The sequence below is a fragment of the Notothenia coriiceps genome, unplaced genomic scaffold (assembly GCF_000735185.1).
Source record: "Notothenia coriiceps isolate Sejong01 unplaced genomic scaffold, NC01 NC01_scaffold00031463, whole genome shotgun sequence".
In the NCBI taxonomy this organism is placed as follows: Eukaryota; Metazoa; Chordata; class Actinopteri; order Perciformes; family Nototheniidae; genus Notothenia; species Notothenia coriiceps.
The window spans coordinates 124,811-146,506 of record NW_011364164.1 but is presented as its reverse complement, the minus strand read 5'-3'; the positions used below and the strand labels follow the sequence as shown (position 1 = coordinate 146,506).

The window sequence follows — 21,696 nt, the reverse complement described above, 5'->3', positions numbered from 1 at the left end:
TCTGTACTTTGGCAGACGTCGCCGAAGGTATAGTAGCATTGCTCGGAGAAGGTGATCTTGTTGACCGTGTGTCTCAGGTAGCCATGTTTCAGCAGACTGCTCGCGTACTTCCTCGCATCCCGCCTGTCCTTAAATCCTTCAACTCTGGAGTAAAGCCAGTCCACCACGTCGGCACCTGACACACACACACACACACACACACACACACACACACACACACACACACACACACACACACACACACACACACACACACACACACATGAAGGTTCCTGCTCTAATGTGTTGAACAGATGCAAAAAATACTCAATATGCATAACAGTCACAGTGGCTACACTAAGAGAAGCAGCACAATGTTGCAAGAACTTTGAAGAAAGTTGGTCTAGATATAATGCTACAATTGTGCAAATTGTGGAGTTTATTCAAGGCAATTTTATGGAAAGAAAAACAAACTAAAACTGTTGGGGAAATATGTTCCAAGGCCCATAACTTTGACCCAGTTTATCTGTTTGCCCTTGCTGAGCACAGCTGCCCTCTCAGTGTTTTGTCTTCCTATTCCTGCCTGTTGGCGTCAGCTGATAGAGGTGTTATGGTTTATCTTGTTATGCACAATGTTGATTATTCTCTCACAACTAGCTAAATACATGGGTTTGGGGTAGAGATCTTCAGAATTGGTTTGGCATCCGCTGTGTCAACCCGTGGCACACGACATGTCTTGTGAATTCTCCGGCCAAAGCTCCATGTAAACCATCAGTTTACCATCAAACTTCCTGTCTCCATTGCTTCAGAAGTTTCTATCACAAAAACTGATATGTTACTTCTTGTATATAGAAACAAAAAACACTAAAAAGATGACAACTTGATGGATTTAAGAAAATGTCGTTGTGATTCCAGATTAAATCCATTTTAGAATTCCTGTTTCATTGTTAAATTTGTAATTGAACTTTGTGGAAAAGAAGGGACATCTTTTTTTAGGGGGCATTACTCCACATAGACAGTATCAATGTTCAGAGCAGTATGCATACAAGGCTGGTCTGTGTATTTCTCCAAAGTACATGCATTATTTAGAGTAAAAGCTCCACCACATAGTCTACAGGAATCGAAGGTCTGCTCTCAGTCGTGTGAGTAACCACATAGCTCAGCTTTTCTCACCAATGACGGCATTGGCGATGGTGATCTTCAACCACATCCTGTCTCGAATCTCCAGCCCGGAGTCAGGCAGCTGCATCACCTTGACGATGGTTGCCATGTCTGTTTTACTTGCAGATAAAGGCAAGTCATCGAACTCTGGGGTGGGAGAGGAGGGAGAAACTATTGACAATTGGATCTTTTTTATTGTTTAAATGATGTAATGTTATTATAATTACCACAAAACGGATGCTTCATAGAGTGTGATGGAGGTGGTGGTTGGTTGTTTTTACCATAGTGAGGGTACGGTCCTGTCAGAGCCGTGGTGTGTGAGATCCAGGCTGCTGGGTCAATGGGTCTAACAGGCTCCGCTGAACAAAATAAACAATAGACAACTTTAATAAAAGACACATTTGAAGTCCGTGATTGTGATTGTGATCGTGAGATAGTACGAGTGTCCGTCTTACCACGAGGGATGGTGAAGTAGCTTCGTGGAGACGGGTCCCAACATTTGGCAACAGTAAGACTAATAGGACTGCAGGAGAAAAAGGAAAAACAGTTTGAAAATAATAATAAATAATAAATATGTTAAAGACCTGAGAAACTGAAGTTCATTTTAGCCAATACAACAGAGTTCTGTTTCTTTCATCAGCTCGAAGATCAAGTCAGTGTATTTTCAGTGGAGAGGCTTAACGCAGGTCACCATAAGTCACGAAATGACACCACACACTAATCTGCATATTCCTACTGTAGAGTATTAGTGTGTACAGTATTGTGCATGGCTCTAAACTCAAATAACAGGCATCAGAACGAGGCAGAAAAGTAGCTAATACCAGCTCCAAAAGTCACTAATCTCTTCTTTTTTTTATTGAAAAAGTCACAAAGCGTGTTTGATAGGTCACTGAAAGTAGCAACAAACATTCAGTTTTGGCAACAATGGATAAACTGATCACGCTTTTATTTGACAGTCATCCTTTTTCTCAATAGGGTTTTCTTTTCTAAATTCTTTAAATCTCCAAAGAGCACCATCTCAGATGAACTTATTATTATAAAGAGCCATATTAGCTAGAATCCACTTCAAGACACTGGAACTAGCGTACCATGCTGCGAATGGATCTGGCCCTTCCTACATCCAGGACATGGTTAAACTATACACCCCAGCACGTGCACTCCGCTCTGCGAGGGGGACCCAAGTTCCCATCAGCAAAAACACGCGGGTTTGCTATCCTGGCTCCAAAATGGTGGAATGAGCTCGTCCCCATTGAAATCAGGACAGCAGAAAGCTTACACATCTTCCGGCGCAGACTGAAAACTCATCTCTTTAGACTCCACTTCGAGCGATAGAATTATTAACAAAGCACTTATACAGTACACTAATAAAGGGCTGGCTTATCTAAAACCAGTTGAGTAGCACTTGAAATGTTTTAGCTCTATGAAACCTGATACTTATATGATTCTGTTTTTCTTCAAGTTTGTATTTTGTTGGTCGAACGCACTTATTGTAAGTCGCTTTGGATAAAAGTGTCAGCTAAATGCAATGTAATGTAATATTAAACCATACATACATGAAATGATTCTCTCAATTTGATTATATTCTGCAGCACTAAGTTACATAATCAAAACGCTCTGACTGTGTGCTCTTACCCAGTTTTGGAAACAATCTCTCGGAGGATCCTCACCGCGTCGTCATTGCTCATGTTCTCGAAGTTTACGTCATTGACCTGTCAAGCAGACACAACATACATTCTTTCCTCATTACATTAGAATATAATGTTTCTCTGTGACTGAAAGGGCTCAAATGTATTCATGCATTTGAACTGTGCACATTAATCCCTGCAGTGCTCTTAGGCCTTTAGATGCCTACAAATCGTAAGCTGCTTATTATGGGATACAGATTCATAATCATAATTTATTATAAATGTTGGGGCAACAACAATTCGTACTGAGCCATCGGGTGTTTTATAGAGGGTGTAGCTGTGGAGCTTAAAGAGAGGCCTTAATAGGGAGGAAAAGCCTCGTAACAGAAGTGAATGCAACATTGTGATTTTTAACAGGCCACAAAACCTTGAAAAGTCATGTGTGGTGTTTAGCTTTCACACTGTACAAACGGCAGCAGCAGAGGTGCTTTCATTACACCAGAAACTCTGGTATTGACCACAAAAATGTAAGGAAATTCCAGATGTGTGATGGTATTTTGTTAAACTGGAGCTATCGGTTACCTGGAGCAGCATGTCTCCAGGCTCTATTCTCCCGTCAGCAGCCACAGCGCCTCCTTTCATGATGGAGCCGATGTAGATGCCGCCGTCTCCCCGGTCATTACTCTGACCGACAATACTGATACCTAAGAAGTTGTATTTCTCTGTCAGGGAGAAAGAAAGGATTTATTAGATTCATTTAAATATTTGTTGGGATGTAACAAATAAGTTAAAAGTGAAAAAGTGAAAAAAAAAAAAACAGAAAATACATTATTATTGTGATGTTTGAACATACATACTGTATCTATAATTATAATAACAGTGTTGAGACAATTCAAAGAGCTTTTAACTAAGCCCACACTCCCAAAAAATGAACGATAGTTATTGAAGTGTCAGGTTTACCCATGTTGAGCGTGACGGTGATGATGTTGAGGCTCATAGTGGAGTCTGTGATACTGCTGAAGGACGAAGACTGGAAAGGCAGAAGAGGATCACATAAGAAGAGCACATCAGAAATAATCAAAGTGGCATAAAGTCTATATCAATTTGCTTTCTCATCTGTTTCCCACACTCAATGTCAATTTGAGTTTGATCAGGGGTAGTGATGTGTCTCAGAAGTGCTCACCCGATCTATTTTGGCCACTTTGTGTCTTCGTCGGCGGCGCTTGTGTCGGCGCATCAGCTGTGAAGAAGAACTCTGTTCTGTGGAGCTACTGAGCCTGAGACACAGAAGCAGAGGAGAAGTATTGGAGAGGGAAAGGAAAGTGGACAAAGAATAGGACATTACAGAAGTTAACGGACACTATTACAACCTTTTTGTCTGCAGTGAAAACGATGAGGTAGACAAGTGACAGAAAAATACAACAGCTCTTTAAATGAACAACAATGCAAATCAATTGTCCCTTTGTTAGCTGACGTTAGTAGGGCTGTTAGGCCTTTACCCTTTGCATGTAGCATCAACAACACAGCATCTGTAAGTTCATGATGTTACCTTTGTCATTATAAACGCTGTCATTTAGTCCTAACTTAATATGACTCACTTCTGTAGCTGATTATTACTTAAAGTATATTACTGGTGGATCAACCACGACTAGTGCTAAACGATTAGTTGGTTAATCAATAAGTTGAAATCAAATGAATCAGCAAGTATTTTGATAATGATAATTATTAAGCTTTTTATCAAGCCCAAAAAAAGCTAAACATTTGCCATTCCAAATTCACAAATGTTGGGGTTTTTCTGCACTGTGTGTGTTTGGTATCTTTGCTAATAGATTATTTAGATAAATAAGATTGTTGGGCAGGTGAAACAAGCAACATGAAAATGTGACATATTTCACATATTATGACATTTTGTGATTCATCAATAATAAACAATAGATTATTGATGATACAAATAAGGGTAAGTTTCATGTCTAACCACAACTAATAAAATATCATTGTGAATAAACACCTCAGGAAGAAGAGATGAGGGAAAAAACAAACATTATAAGCTTCACAGAAACAGCATTTACTGCATATGTATTGTATTGTTTTTACTACTTTTATGAAAAACAATACAGTTTCAGAGACAAACACTTTGATGTGAGGTGGTTGTTACCTGCTGGCATCTTCGTCTTCCTCACTATCCACGAATGAGCTGGACTCCAGCTCGCTGCTCATTACTGAGGCGCTGTCGTAACCCATGGCCGAGTCCCTCGCAGTGCGCTCTGATTTCGAGTGACCGTTGATTCGAGGGACTGGAGAGAGAGAGAGCAGAGCAGCAGTGAGTATGACGGGAGGTCACGGTGCTATCGAAGGATCAGATCAGCAAGAGAGGGAGGAGAGGAAGTGAGAGTGGTGGAACTGGAAATAAATCTGAGCCAAGGACAGAAACATCAGCAGTCATTTCATCTTCAATACCTGTGGATAAAATGTAAGCATTATTGAACATATAAGCTACAAAACCGAACTAACAGTAGAGTACAAGAAAGGGAATGGAATACAGCATCAATAACTATTGGCTACAGCATCGGGCTGAACTGAATACTTTGTAATGGCATTTTTGCACATCTGCAGATAAAGATTAGGCTACAATAATATATATGTATATCGAGTATATAGAGGTGATAGAGTTATTATATCAAAATGTAATGAATAAAAGATAGATGTCAACAATGTCCAACATTTTTTATCAAATTAGATACTTATTTTTTTGCATTTTTTTGCATTTAGTTTTTCAAAAACAAAATATTTACTTAAGTCAAAGTTTAAAGTTTGCTCTCCTGCTTGCTGCACGTAAGGAAGGTATGCATCTGTATTAATGGATGGAGTAGCAGCAACATAAAGGATGTTTAAATAACCAAATTAAACAAATATATTGTTCTTTAAAAAGGTGATGACATCCTTAAATATGACAACAAACATTGGAGGTTTACTTTTGAAAACCTCATAGAAGCTCTGAATGAAAAAAAAAAAAGTCCGTTGGTCAAGCCCTGCTAAAGTAAACTAGTCAAAGTGATTCATACAAAGTTGAAAATTAAATTAAAACGAGCGACTTGGTATTGACTTACTGCACTTTCAAAATTCCCAGCAGTGTAAATCTAGCCTGCCCATCTCCTTACGTACATAGCCAGCGCCGTGGAGCTGTCTCAGGGTGGCAGCGGATTCGCTGGAAAGGTCTCACAAGGCGGAGAGAGAGAGGGCGTGGCAGCCAGCGCATTCGCCGAGAGCAAGCAAAACATTCCAGCAATGTGAGAGTTCCCATCGCCAGCTCCGACCAGGTGGTGCTTCTCTGAAAGCCGAGCCACTGCACAGAAGCACTCAATCAGCAGGACATGACATCCACTGTCAGGATTCACACGACCATATTTCCTCCCACGCACAAAGGACTGAGAGAAGAAAACAGGAGGGCAGGTTCACCAAGCCAGACTGAAACCTGTGTCTTTGTGCTCTGCTCCGTCTGTGCTCGCCTCTCTCTAAAAGCCCCAGACGCTCTCTGCCCCCCGGCTGGCTGCTCACAGGCTGCACAGCTGATCTACAATAGAGGCAGTGAACAGGGAAGAATCACAGAGGTGCTCTGCGAAGAATGTTAGGTAAGAAAACTAGAAAAAGTAGAAAAGTAGGCGAGCCTTTTATGTATTACTTTGGGCACACATTAATCGTGAGCTTTTCTAAAGTTGTGATTATTGTTTACTTTTTATTCACGGCATAAATCAATATAATGCACTCAGCAGATAGTAAATATGTAAAGTAAGAACATATAACTAAGTAGTGTGGGTTAACATTACATAAACAACATCAGTCTATAAAAGCTCAAAACAACAATTCATCCCTCTCCCTACTGAAAAACAAGAGCCTTCATCATTTACTTTCCAATATCCCAATGTAACGATAGAAAATAACCTGCTATAAACTAACCACTAAATCAAATTACATGTATCCTATAACATCATTAAATTCCATATATCATCAACAGCCTTAACACAACAAATCCCCCTCACCACAGCCGACAGAGCCTTTATCCGTCGGACGCACAGAGAAGCCGAGAGTCAGGAGAAAGTGTTGCCTCCTCCCTCGCTCTCACGGCACGCAACTATACAATGACTGCTAATCTGTCTACGACCAATCAGATGATGCTATTCTGCCGGACAGGGATAATAAGGGATTTGAGAGGATGTGCTGTCCCATCTCTGCCCCAGGTGAAAACACCATCAGGTTATTAAAATGCCAAATGCTCTGAGCAGCATTGCTTCACAAACAATTATTTGAGGGTGCTTTTGATAAAGGGGGCAGATTCACCAGCTGTTTTTGCGCTCTGGGTTAATACTTTAATATAAGCATAAGTGCTTTGGCTTAGCAATGTTCTCTTTGACCTTAAGCTTGAAATCCCAGCAGCACTGAACAGAATTACACTTAATGCAATGGATATGTTTTTCTTTTTCAGGGTATTAATGTTCTCTTTTACATAATCACTGATCATCAGGTCTTGTCTCACACAGGTTGAAATGCAGAGCACCTGGCGGCGTTGAAACCGATCATATCCCATAACTCCATCCTACACCTGTTCACCCTCCAAAGATGTTCAACTGCTGCATTATTTATCTACACTCATTCTGAAACAGCAGGCAAAAAATAAAAAGGGATATGTTTACCAGGGCAGAGCACTTTACCTGATCACTGTCAAACCGCTAGCATTCACGAAGAGAAAACATCCCTTGAAGCGAGTGTATAAGGTAACGGGGGAATTCCTGCTGATGCTGCAGGCTGCGAGGTAAAGAGGTGGAGCTACCGCCTCCTTCTGCAGATCCAGGTCATGTGACTATGACAGCAACCGGGGAGCTAACATAGCTAAATTAAAGAATAATATATGGTGCTGTTTGCTAGATGTATGACCAGGGGTGCATATCACTTTTTTATTGAGTTACTCAGATGAGTACCAGGAGACTCACCCCACATGAAGCGTGGTGTTAATAAGTGCAGTCTTCCTCACTGTCCTCCTCAGTGTCTCCTTCACTGTCCTCTATATACACTTTTTGCATGCTAGATGATGAAGATGATGATGATGCACCTCCCTGTCTCTTTTTAAGCCTCCGATTTGCTTTCTCCAAAACTTGTTGCCAAAAATGTGAAGTCCTTGCATTTCCTCAGGCCAAGTTGAAGGATCAAATACTAAGGAATTATCACATGACTTCATATCTGATTTCAGAGGTGGGAAGTAACAATGTACACTTATTCAAGTACTGTACTTAAGTACAATTTAAGATACTTGTAGTTTACTTGGGTATTTCTATTTTATGCTACTTTGTACTTCTACTCCACTACAGTTCAGAGGTACATGGTGTACTTGTACTACATGTATTTAATACCTTTAGTTACTTCACAGATGTGGATGAATGATGTGAAATATAATCAAGTGTTAAATCAGACTTTAGTTCCACCTGGAGTAAATTCACAAGCTACCCTGCAGTATACAAAGTCATTCAAACTAGCTGCACCTTTACCAGCTTTGAGAACACTTTCATGATCAATCATTTTAAAACATATCATATATATTATTCTGAAATGGACCAATCTGCACAATGACTACTTTTACTGTCGCTACTTTCACTATATTTTGATGATAATACTTTCTACTTTTACTTGAGTAACACTTCTTCCACCTCTGTCTGATTTCAAACTCTTCCATTAACANCAGCCGACACCTGACAAAAACACTTAGAAATCGAGGGGGAAACAAGCGTTGGAAGACGATATACTGTCAGACGTTGGAGGGGAGGGTGCAGGGGCGGCGTGTATGGTGGCATAATTCTTACCACAGTATTACCCGCAACGGGGTACTAAAGGTTGACAACAAAGCAGAGGCGATTACCAGGGGGGGGGAAACACGACACGACAAGTACCACTTACTACTGAACGATATGGGTAACAAGTGTTCATAACACAGAACTTCATGTTATACTGCTCACATGTACAGGAGAACGAACTTCATACGGGTAAGAATACATATAACATGAAGATGTATCAAGTTATACATAGGTATTATGGTGTTTAGATAGACCCTTATGAAAGAAACAATGAAACGCGTCTAACAGGTCACGTCTCAACACATAAGATATAGATACAACAGATTACTAGTCTGAAATCAAGTTGCGGCCGGGGGATCTTCTTAAGATAGATTTCCGTATTCGGACGTCGATATGTTTTACAGTAAGTTATGAATAACCGCGCCGTGGAAACTCGCCGCGCACGGAGCGTGTGCTCCATAACTAGTAGTTTAGACTGAGGTTTGTTAGTATAATAAGACTTTACCACTGGATTTAGAGCGGGTGTATACTGTTGATTGAAGAATGACAGCGATGAAAAGGCTATGGTATTATCAAGCCCTACATTATGAATGGATGATACTGAATGCTCGGTAGTACGTAAAACTTATATACTGAAATACTGAAACATTGTCGTACCATAACCTGACATAAGAGATGTGACTACCATATCAGAGATGACACCTTCTCGACCTATTTTATGAAGAGGGTGAAATACACGGCCATATGACATACAATTTCTTCGGCTTCATCCTCAGCATTTCTGACCTATTTTCGCGATATATTTACGTCAGCGTAATTCTCATAATTTTGGTACATCTCGTAGTCGTTATCGTGAGTCCTGTCCGTGTAGGTAGTTGTTATGCCTCCGTACAAGGGACCTCTACAACACACGTCCGGAGACGAACGCTAACCACCGAGGGGACCCAGATCGGAGTGGGCGACCCCTTTGCTAGGAGCCAGGACTCTCCTCGCTCTTCCCTTCCGCTCAGCGCCTGCCAATGTAAGGTAGCTTGCCGGTACCAACAATGTTTTATGGACCCATAATAGTGATTATGATTTAAGTTAAGTTTTGCCATAATCATGTCTTTTTCCATAATCAGGTAGCTGAACAACATTGGTAAAAAATGTAGACATTATATATATATATATATATATTTCTATTAATCATTTTCGGCCTTTCGGCATTCGGTTTTCGGCCAACTGTTTCCTATTTTCGGTATCGGTTTCGGCCAAGAATTTCCCATTCGGTGCACCCCTAATAATGATCATATGAAGGTGTGCCGCGGAAATCATCTTTTACATAATAATTGCATTCACTGAACACGGGAAATTACAATCCTGCCGTCCTCTCTAGAGTGTCATGATGAGGTTCAGGTAAAGCACGGTTAATGTATTATATTCAGGGGTGCACATAACCTTTTGAGTGAGTTACTCAGATGAGTACCAGGAGACAGCGTTTGGTACTCACCCCACACGAAGCGTGGTCCTCCTCAGTGTCTCCTTCACTGTCCTCTATTTACACTTTTGCATGCTAGATGATGAAGATGATGAAGATGCACCTCCCTGTCTCTTTTTAAGCCTCCGATTTGCTTTCTCCAAAACTTGTTGCCAAAACTGTGAAGTCCTTGCATTTCCTCAGGCTAAGTTGAAGGATCAAATACTATGAAATGATCACATGACTTGAAGTCATAACTGATTTCAGATGTGGGAAGTTACTAAGTACACTTATTCAAGTACTGTACTTAAGTACAATTTTGAGATATTTGTACTTTACTTGACTTTGATGCTACTTTGTACTTCTACTCCACTACAGTTCAGAGGTATATGGTGTGCTATTACTACATTAAATGTATTTAATCCCTTTAGTCACTTCACAGATGTGGATGAATGATGTGAAATATAATCAAGTGTTAAATCAGACTTTAGTTCCACCTGGAGTAAATTCACAAGCTACCCTGCAGTATACAAAGTCATTCAAACTAGCTGCACCTTTACCAGCTTTGAGAACACTTTAATGATCAATCATTAGAAAACATATCATATATATTATTCTGAAATGGACCAATCTGCAGCATGACTTCTTTCACTGTCGCTACTTTCACTATTTGTTGATAATACTTTTCTAATTTTACTTGAGTAACATTTTGAATGCAGGATTTTTACTCTAACAGAGCATTATTCCTACACAAGATCTGAGTACTTCTTCCACCTCTGTCTGATTTCAAACTCTTCCATTAACACCCTGAGTAAGTTTGCAACTGTGTGTTTTTACTCCACTTTGTTGTAAATAAAACTGCAGCAGCTTGACCACAGAGTGTGAATGTTGTGATCAGCTGATTTTGCGCAATTCTCCAGTGTGTGCGCGGGGCACAGAATGTGCACAGGGAGTCTCCCACTGCAGCAAGTTGGCGGAGCTTTGGCACAATTCTGTTGTTCATACCAAGATTAACCCTGTCTGTGCACACGGTGAACAACTCTGTCTTCCAGTGATCTAAGCCTCTGCCTCCTGTAAAGCTTCACAGGTCCGTCGGTTATCCCAGCTAGAAATGTTTGGTTCTAACCAATTCTGAGAATGTTACCATTCATTGTTCTAGGAACGTTTTCAGCCGGAAGTTTTCTTTTGGTTCCCAGAATGTTCTTCTGAAAGGTAGGATAACGTTCTCTAAAAACATTCTTAAAATGTTTGGTGATAACCTTCTTAAGATGTTTTTGATAACCTTCTTAAGATGTTTTTGATAAAATTGTTTGAACATTATGCCCTACTTTTCTTAAAACGTTTTCAGCGTGAAGTTTTATTTTGGTTCCCAGAATGTTCTTCTGAAAGGTAGTATAACTTTCTCTAAAAACATNCGGCAAAGTGGCTTTGGGACCACTTACATCCACTGAGTTGACGAAGAAACCGTGTAGGACCGAAATATGTGTTTGTTTTGATGACCTATCAGAGCAAAGCGCGTAGTGACACAAGTGACGGTACTGCATTTCAGAGTTTGCCGCGCACATGCGTACCTGCGTACCCAGTTATGTGCACCCCTGTGGTATGACCCATGAAACTGGCCAGTGACCCACCCCATTCCCCCTAGTTCACTTCATTAGAGCGGAACAAGTGTAGCAGGCGAGGAGAGCCAGGCCGAGGAAACAGAGAAAGAAAGAATGTGTGTGTGTGTGTGTGTGTGTGTGTGTGTGTGTGTGTGTGTGTGTGTGTGTGTGATCATTCGGTAATGCTTTTCTGTCGTCTGTATGATAGTGTCAGATGTGTGTTGGGGTCAGTCCACACAGAGAGGAGGATGGAGGACAGACGCAGAGTTCATCAAGCTGAAGGTATTTCCACATCAGCCACAAACAGCAGATGTGCAGTTGGCAGTGAGCAGCAGTGGATCTGAGCTTTAGCCAAGTCAAAAACATGACGACAAGATGCAAAAGTGTGATGCGATGGATTAGTTGATGATCAAGTTGATGTTTTTCCAGCATCCAAGACAGCTTTTCCTAAAATCTCAATCTGATGCAGTCCTCTGTGAGACTAATGGCATAATGAATGCGCCAGGAAGCGTGCAGTAAAGGGTTGAGACCGAGAGACAACTGGCTATGCTGTGAGGGAAAACAACAGCAGACTGCCAGCATCATACGCTGCTGATTTATTACTTCCTGCAATCAAAAAAAACTAATTCTGCCAAGATGTTTGTGTGGCAACAACAGGAAGCGGATATGGCAAATTATCGCAGGTATGATTATGCTGATAACAGAACACACCTTTTACTGCAGCACCAGCATACTCTGCCATGTGCAGTCATGTGATGCTGCCTGGCAGGATTTTGTAAAGGAAGGCAGTTATTTCGCAGGCGTAGGAAGAAAGCTAAATTATTTTGATAAGAAATTGCTGCAATCAAATGTCAAAACAAGCAAGCAGATCACATTCGATTACAGTTCTCGGGATCCTTAGTATTTCTTTCTAGAATTCATTTTCTACGTAGAAAGTTTATGTTTTATATTCTGTATGAAAATCATTGAGCCTGTGTAGGAGGGCAGTCATTTCGTAGGAGCAGGAAGAAAACTGTCCTTCTCTTCAAAAAAAAGGATTTTGAAAGGAAATTGGTGCAATCAAATGTCAAAACAAGAAAGCAGTTCACATTTGATTACAGTTCTCGGGGGCTTTTAAAAGCAAGAACCTTAGCATTTCCTTCAAGAATTCCTTTCTCTAGGTAGACAGTTTATGGTATCCATTTATATCTCATCAATCACAGCAGAAGCCTTTCCGGTGATATTTCACAAAACACTAGAGTTCTTCGACAGGGTATAGTTAGTGAACATGATTGGAGTTTGACTACTTGGTGGAAAATAGCCTCTGACCATAAACCTGAGCCACACACAGGAAACAGGAGAAGGACAATCATTCGGAAAGACAGTGAGCTCCAGATATGTTGACATTCAGTGAACTTATTAATTCCTTGCTATGCTGAGAATTAGGGTATCTATTCATGGCCTCACATAGCTGAAGTTCAATACACACCATTTGATCCCTGAGGGCCTTTTTTCATACATATCGATAGTCTGTCCAATTTGTTTTAAAGACAGTTAGGTGTCGAGTTAAGGGCACTGAAATGTTATAATTCCAAAATGACAAGATAATTGCATTTTTAGGATCCGTCTGTTCTTGGCTGATAATACTCACGCTCAGTTTCTCTCGCTCTCCTGCGAGCGCGCTCCCTCTCTCTCTCTCTGCGGTGGCTCAGGAGAGACTCCGTTCCCGTCTCGGTGTCCAGGCCGTCTCGACTGCTCACCGCGTTGGCACTGCAAGACACACATTGGAAAACTTCAGTCAGATTCATATTCAAAACACACATCCCCTCCCTCACAGAAAGTATTCAAAATGAATGATTTCTAGCCGGCCTGTGACCAAGGCTCCTGAACATAATCCCCACACAGTACAGTATACTTCTGTCTGTAACAATATCTGTATGCCTGCCATTCAGCCTCAGGGGAGTATGCAACTCATATTATGACTCTGTTTCAAATCCAATCCCTGTGGCCAAAGTAGCAGTTCCATTGTTGTGCGGTATGTGATGTGTTTTTTACTAAGTGTCACTAATGACCAGACCCCCTGAGAGGGAGCCACTCTTGACAATACTGGCATTAATGAGACCTATTGAAAGCCCAGATGGTGCCTGAAGCATGATTGGGAGAGAGACGAGAGAGAGAGAGGGGAGAATGACAGATTGTATAAAAAAGCGATAAGTGGTAGCTCAGGTGTGGGCTGAGCAATGAGCTGGCCCGTGTACTTGGGGTCTGGGAGGAGCCTGGGGGTTCTGAAGGGGCTCGAGGGCAGATTGTTATTCTGTCGGTGGGCTGGAGACGCTGTGGCCTCAGGCTCCGGGGTTAAGGGACCCACGCAGCAGCTAGGAAACCTGAAGCTGGTGAGAACTCTACTCTACCCTGTCAGTCTGTCACACACAGTTAGGCATGTGTACAACACGTACTTTACACCTGCATAACATTTTTTACTTTCATGCAGGCGCGCTCATGCATTCATGCACGCTCAAATGGCATATACAAACTGTTTCATGTTCACAGTGTGCAAACAGAAAAATAGAGACACAAACATCACCCTGCAGCAATTTAGAAGCAATGTCAACTCCACACTTTGGTGGCTCTTTGTGGACGATCAATGCAAATCAAAAACACAAGAGGAGACAAGATGCTGAGTGTGCCGTGTTCACTCGGCGGGGTAAAGTGCTCGATGAGGCGTGCGTACACGCTCCTGCTACAGCGGGCTAATGGGTGCACCTGGGCCAGGCTCTACCAGCACAGGTCGGTGCATGTATGCAAATATCCCTGTAGGTTCATAGTTTGGATGCACTTGTGGTGATCGGACAGCGCTGTAAGTATAGATGTGGCGGTGACTGCCTGTCTGTCAGACTGTCAAAGGCTGCAGGGCGGCAGGTCTGCTGATCTGGGGGGGGATTATCCAAGGCGCTAGGCTGCAGCTGTGAACAAATGCCACCCCTTTCAACTCCCCCCCACCCAACAGGCCCCTTCTCTGCTGCCAATTGCCACCCCCTCCCTCTGGGGAAATGGAGATGGGTGCTTTTAATGTCCGTTAATCCGGATTACCAGGCAGTAGCACATCAGTTGGGTGCATTCTCCGGCCAAAACACCTATTCTGCACACTCATCAAATAGAGCCATTCACGCAGACAAACACATGAGATGCATGAATAAAGCACAAGAGAAAATGAAGTGGTAATAATATTCTAGCTATTTACACAGAGAGGTAGAGGGTGGAAGACTTGATTCACTTAAGAACGAGAGGACGTCTGCTATAGGAAATTTACCACGCTGTTTCTCTGAGAGAAAGGCCTGCCTGTCTGAATCAAAGGGGAGAAAAGAAAGGGGGAGGGAGGGAGGGAGGGGGCTAGGGATATGACGTACGGCAGTGACCATCAACTGGCGGCCCGCGGGCCACATCCGGCCCGCCAGACATTCTGATCCGGCCCGCACAGCAAGGGTGACTGTGGCGTTGGCGGAGTTGTTAGTGCGTTCGCCCCTCACTCATGTCACCTCGAGTTACACGGGTTCCAGCCCCACGCTTTTCTAAAAATGTTGTTGTGTCCTTGATCAAGACACTACATTCCCAAAGGTGATATATATAAAGATGACGATTACTTTTATTAAAAAAATATGAGGAGAAGTTTATGTTTAATCCGTGTATAGTTCGTTCTTATTTTTTTTCGTTTCAAAATCGAATAGGAAAAACTAAAAACCGGTGTTTTTGTTTTGTTTTCTGTTTTAAAACCAAAACAGAAAAACAGAAAACCAAAAAACAGACCTTATTCTGTTTTTAAACCAAAACGGGTTAACAAGAAAGTTACCGGTTCGCCTAGGAGAAAGTGGAGCACACAGGACACAACCGTTTCATTGCAGGCTGTTGTGTTTATGTGGGGAAATGGCAGCGCAGACATTATTTGAGATATGTGTGCCTGGCAAACCATTTTCTTATATCCTGAAACCGTTTCCCACCAATCGGGACACGGTATTAATAAAAAAGTTGATCCCTTTCCCTGCCGATCAGGACTGCTTTCAGTTTTCTTACCCCGGATACAGGCTTATAAAAAAAATATATTATTTTTTTCAATAAAGTGAAAATATTAATCAATTATATATAAAATTAAAAATATATATAATTTATTATGATTTATATATATATAAATCTCTAGCCCCCGAAAGTGTCTCTTGGATTAATTTTGGCCCTTGGACAGTAGGTGACCCCTGACGTAGGGTAAGGGGGCCGACACACTGTCTTTTTGCTCCACAAGGGGGCAGTAGTCCTAGTGAAAGCTGGCCGGGAAATATAAACTCATCAGGACAGCTGACAGCAGAACAGCAGGGGGCGGGCCACAGAGGGCAAACCAGAGCTGAGATGTCAAACACTGGATAAAGAGATACACTAAGACATGACAGACTGCATGTTCTCAATATAGAGCCTCAGCCCTATTACTCCAGCGCCATAATGGCAACAACCCTCGCCCCCACTGCCCCCAGCCCTTTTAGCTATATTTAGCTAGCAACTTCTCCTTAGCAAGTGCAGTCATATTCTCTAATCTGCCAGTTTGGAGTCAAAGTCTGGGCTCAGGTAAGAGTCATCAGGCTGTCGAGCAAAATCTCTGTCTCTGAGCTTTTAAGGCACCAATGTGTTTTTGGTCCACATTTGCCTTTATTAGCCGGGCACGGATGAATGCTCTTAGTGAGTGAATACAAAGGGCCTCACTGAGTGCCAGTATTTGCCTGAAGATGTTTATGCCGTGCAGGCTATTTCAAAAATCAGCAGCATCAGCGACATACGCATCATGTTTACATCGATGAGCACACTAACGCCTTAGTCCATGGTTGAGTGGGCGGGAGGGAACATACACAAGTGGAAGAAATACTCACACCCGTGCATGTTCCCACACTTGAGTAGTACATACTTCATGCCATATTCACACACGGTGTATAAACCACCTCCCATACAAGCCTGGGAGGAAAAATCTCTCTGATTAGCTTCCACATTCTGATTAGCACATATGGCGCGCTGTGAAATAAAAAGGTCACCTAGTGCACAGAATGTTGTGCTTGAATACATCTGCATGCATTGCCCATGTATGTGTGTGAAATTGTGCATATATGACAGGCAGTAATCAGCATACTTACTGGAAGGAGGGGGGCCGTGAGTCTCCGATGCCCCCTGTCCTCTCCAGAGGAGGGGGCAGCTCTGGATGGCTCTCTGTGCACTGAGACCCTCCATCAGAGTGGGTACTCTCTGCCAGCACCAGCTGAGAGGGAGAAGTTGGAACAAAGGAAAGATTTTTCTTTAGAGACCAGACATATTTAACACTTAGAGAAACACAAACATTGATAAATCTGCTGTTGATTAATAGCAACAATTGGGCATTAGGAAGAACATTTAAAACATCTAAGTTTTAAGTGAAGTATATGTCGTTATTGAGATTTTGAACATTATTTAGGAAGAGGATTTAAATAAGCCTGATTATTTCAGTCTTCTTGCACTGTTAATAATGTTGTATCTGTTGTGTTTGTGTATTTTTAAATTGTGAGAATCATAAAGAAATGAAAAATATCACAATCATTTTGACTGAATACCTTGCTATCAATACTGTACGTTTGGGACTTAAATAATTATAAATAATCATCAGCAATGTAAATGTAATGACTAAACGGGTAAAAGCAAATAATGGAACAGGTAGAACAGCATGATGTATTCAGAAAAATACTTTACTGTCCTGCAGCCTTTAAAACACAACAAACCTTACGGTATTAGGATATATCTAGGACGCGTGTGTCAAACTCAAGGCCCGGGGGCCAAATCAGGCCCTTGGTGGATTTAATTTCGGCCCGCAGGATAATTTTTAATTCCTATTAGATCTGGCCCGCCAGTATATTACACTTCACTCAATCCTGAGGGTTTCCTCAGCTCAGAGCCTGACCCCAAACATCTATGAACTTGCACCCGAGATGAGATGCCAAGTATCTGGCTTGAACTAGCATCACAGAGCAGCACACTGAGTTTAATGGATGTTTCCTTCTGCACTTTGTTTCTTGAGACAACAGGGCATGTTTATTTTTTTCTTTGAGGGGAATTGTTTTTTTGAAGCTGTTGTTGGCCTGTGGAAAAATGTAATCATAAGAAATGACTCTGCAGATAGAGCAATAAGAAATTAATGCAACTGATTATTTAATGTTTAGTGTTGTTTTTATAGGCAATCATTTAAGCTTTGTTAGTTCCAGGTTTGTGCAATAAGTTCATTTCAATAAGTTTTGCTATAAACATTGAACCAGTCCGGCCCTCGACTAGTACATATTTTTTTATTTTGGCCCACTGTATTTGAGTTTGACACCCCTGATCTAGGAGGATATCTAATATCACTATATGTTGCCCAGCCCTAGCCCTAAACTGAGGGGAAAGAAGATAAAAAAACAGACTTTGCAACACTCAAAGTGAAACACACAGGAAATATGGCAACAAGCACATCTTGTGTACGTGTGAGTAAAGGCCGAGATGCGGCAAAGAGGACGAGTACACTGGTGGCAACACAAAACAACTTGGGAAACAAACATGGAAGAAAACCTAAAAAGGCCACACTGCTTCTACTCAGTTGACAGTCAGTACAAAGGGTGATGTACAATGACCCATAGATACAACTTCTCTCCTTTGATCTGAGCCAGAATAATGACAGCTAAAGCAGGCAGCTGTGGAAGAATAACAACGGCATGGACTATGATTATTCTAAAGCCAGCTTTGGGATTCAATGGTGTCACTATGGTGTCACCAGCTTCTTAAATGAACCCCGTGGACTACTTCTTATTTACTCCATGTCAAAGGCTGGTAGTACTGCTCATTTCCCATCACCTTTTGTGTCTGTGTGCTGAAGTGTAAATATTTCCACACTTTAGAGATGCATTGATCTGACTTTTGTCTCTCCTGATGCTGATTCCTAATCCCACACCAGTGCCTTCTTTCTCTCCTAAATGCATGAAGTTTATCAGGATTATTTTAACTAAGCTAACCTTTAAGAGCCCTACTGAATTAGTGGAAATACTTAATTACAAGATGACATTTATAAATAAAACTGTATTTAATGTGTTGTACATGCTGATCCAATTAATACGGTCATTATCACCTGTTATTAGTACAGCACATCACATTGGTGACCCCTACACACTTAAAGTAGTGTATGTTTGTATATCAGACACATAAACAGCATATTATTTCTCATGGTTATTGAATCTGTTTAAAGTAATAGTTTGCCTAAGTCACAATGCCTTAAGAACATGGTTTTGATCTGAATGTATTAGGCATGAAAGGAAGCGCTTTACATAAGTACTGCCTTAATGTTGGGCAAAGGGTATCCTGAGATTTGTTAATTTGCATTATTTTTAATTGTATTTTTTTAACATATTAAAACTGAAGAAAATAGCATACAAATTGTAATCAACATGATTGCTTTTAGAAACTCTGATACTATTTGAAGCGGCTTGAATACACCGAGAATCACACAATACACTAATTGCATGACAGGCTGCTGATATAATGATACTTACCAGTTCATTTATATCAATTAATAAAATGATCAATCAATTATCAACATCTATAAAAATGACCAAAAGTGAAATGTTGGTATCTTAAAATTAATCTTACCATGAAATGTTTGCCCTGCTTAAGAATCATTTGGGACCACTGGCAGAGCGTATTATTTTGGTAAATCAAATGTGAATTAATCATGAAGATGCATTAACTCGGGCTAAATGGTGGTTGAGCAGCAGTAAAGTAGTGAGCCCACATTTATGTACAGGCTTAAGTTATGTTGCTAGTAACGACACTGTGTAAGGGATACTGAGCAACAGGCAGTCACTAACGACTCTAAAGCCACCACTGTGTCCCTGACTCTGACCTCTGACCTCCCTGTGGAGCACTAAGGCATTTCCCTTAAAGAGATCACTCAATTATAATATTCTGGATCATATCTGGATTGTTAATATAAATTAACAAAAAGCCACCAAACATGCAACCTGTTAAACTTATTTATACATTCTTGCTCTTATCTTATTCTTCCATCAATATATCAAGCATGTGCTTGTCTCATCTGTTCTGTATGACAGAGCAATAACTCACATGTTGCTTCTTCCTTTAAAATGACAGATTTATTTGATGTATCATAATTTATTGTCCCTGAGGGGGATTTAGGCTTAGAGCACTACTTATCTTCCATAATGACAATTCACTATAAAGCTACAGAAGTCAATACAGGGTTCATACACTTTTTCGCCAAAGATTTTCAATGACTTCTCCATGACCTTTACCTCATTTTCCATGACCAAAAAATTACTCTTTCTCAGCGGTACCACTGAAACATTTTTATTTTAACATGGTAAGCTGGAAAATAAGGTCTGCATATGAAACATGTCTAAAACAAATCAAATAGTTGGCTTACTAGCTCCCACAGACTAAAGCCACTGAAGACTAGAGGGCGTGATTGTAAAAATCTCTCACCAGCGAAATACCTCGTCAGTTAAATGCCATTTTTCGTTTCATTACTATACGACACAGCATTTATTATCATTATAGTATTACTATTTTGGCAATTAGATCAAATATAAATTATATTTGATGCAACTTTGGTTACATTTCCATGACTTTTCAAAAACTTTGGGAAAAATATTGTTTTCCATAACTTTTCCAGGGCCTGGAATTTGCATTTTGAATTTCCATGACTTTTCCAGGTTTTCAATGACCGTAGGAACCCTGTCAATATAGTTACTGACCATCAGATCGGTTACACTGGATCGTACCTCGTTGTATTTTGTAATAGTAGCTATGTTTCATATCTAATGGAATCACCCACAGCTATACAATACAGCTGAACAGTGAGATCGAGGTGAAGAGTGTTCAGAAAGCTCTGTGGGGGCGTTGCAATGCTACATTTACATGATCTATGAGTGCTCAACATATCTGTGGTTAGAGCTGAGCTTTCACAGCCAGCAGAGAGGGGAACCATCCATCTCACTTACCCAGGAAACTACTCTCCCGTTGAAGCAGGGCAGCTTGGCGTTGTCATCGGAAATCTCTTCTTTGACAACCCTGGGGAACAGACAGACAGATGCAGTCAGGCTAGCCGTCCAGGAGCAGGACACAGAGTCAGCGCAACAACAAGTACAACACAATGCAGTGAGGAGACACTTCCTTTCCCTGCGTGGTTAATACACTCTGAGACATTCACGCTTTGTAAGTCACGTTTCCCACATGGCTTTCAAGCTTCGCACCCTTGCTGAGCTTAATGAGCAGCAGAGATGATACAATCTTAGAATAAATCACTATTTATGGTTTTATGGACATCTAAGCCTCCTTTTATTAACACTAAGCAAAACAATGTGATAAGGGCCGGTCAAACTGGTAAGGATTAGGCCATACACAAGTCTAATAGTTACAGTACATCTGTTACAATGTCCACTGATGGCCTGAATAATTTATCAGAGTTTACTCAAATAGTGGATTAGTGAATAAGCCTGAGGTGTAATATTTGTTCAAGACAAATCGTGTGCAAAGAAATACCATTCTGAAACAAGTATTGTGGTGCTGCAGAGACTATTATCATACAATTTATACTCTACAGCAAAACATATTTTATTTGGTACAGATACTCGCAAAAAAAAAAAAATCCCACCAGGATAATTTTAATAAATATTTAAATGAAAATAAGAAATTGGATAAGTATCATCCCCCTCAATATGTTTGCCTCGTGTTACCATTGCAATGTCAGTTAAACTAATTACATTAAATGTTTGTAGAAATCGCTTAGCCCTAATAGATATGTCCTTAGAACAGGACGTGAAGGCACATGACTGTGTATAAATAGAGTGATCTAGTGTGTGAGCCTCGCACAGTGCGTTCTTCTCGGCTGTAAATTACCTACAAAAATACCTCCCAGTTACCCTTTGACCTGCATGGACACAGCTCAGCAGCAGCCAGTCGCCACAACTGCTTGTGTCATATACATCAAGTTGGAGTTAGGGAAGGGGTATAGG

The 21,696-nt window shown here is 41.0% G+C and overlaps 1 protein-coding gene and 1 long non-coding RNA gene across 3 annotated transcripts in view; both read right to left on the bottom strand.

Annotated features, from left to right (window-relative positions):
* The window catches only part of dvl1a (dishevelled segment polarity protein 1a), a 30,787-nt gene that overhangs the window by 4,345 nt on the left and 4,746 nt on the right, over positions 1–21,696 (bottom strand). The window contains exons 2-13 of one of the 2 annotated variants that reach the window (XM_010787912.1): positions 20,683–20,752; positions 16,807–16,928; positions 13,293–13,411; positions 4,921–5,059; positions 3,949–4,042; positions 3,726–3,795; positions 3,348–3,487; positions 2,773–2,849; positions 1,596–1,663; positions 1,368–1,499; positions 1,153–1,287; positions 8–175 (exon numbers count right to left, since the gene is read on the bottom strand). In XM_010787912.1, coding sequence (XP_010786214.1) covers positions 8–175; positions 1,153–1,287; positions 1,368–1,499; positions 1,596–1,663; positions 2,773–2,849; positions 3,348–3,487; positions 3,726–3,795; positions 3,949–4,042; positions 4,921–5,059; positions 13,293–13,411; positions 16,807–16,928; positions 20,683–20,752 — 1,334 coding nt within the window. The remainder of the gene's footprint in view (positions 1–7; positions 176–1,152; positions 1,288–1,367; positions 1,500–1,595; positions 1,664–2,772; positions 2,850–3,347; positions 3,488–3,725; positions 3,796–3,948; positions 4,043–4,920; positions 5,060–13,292; positions 13,412–16,806; positions 16,929–20,682; positions 20,753–21,696) is intronic. The other variant, XM_010787913.1, reaches the window with a different exon arrangement.
* On the bottom strand, positions 8,391–10,995 carry LOC104959986 (uncharacterized). The gene is made up of 3 exons (XR_799942.1): positions 10,836–10,995; positions 10,745–10,748; positions 8,391–8,451 (listed from the first exon to the last, which is right to left on the bottom strand). It is a non-coding gene; the product is annotated as an uncharacterized lncRNA (long non-coding RNA).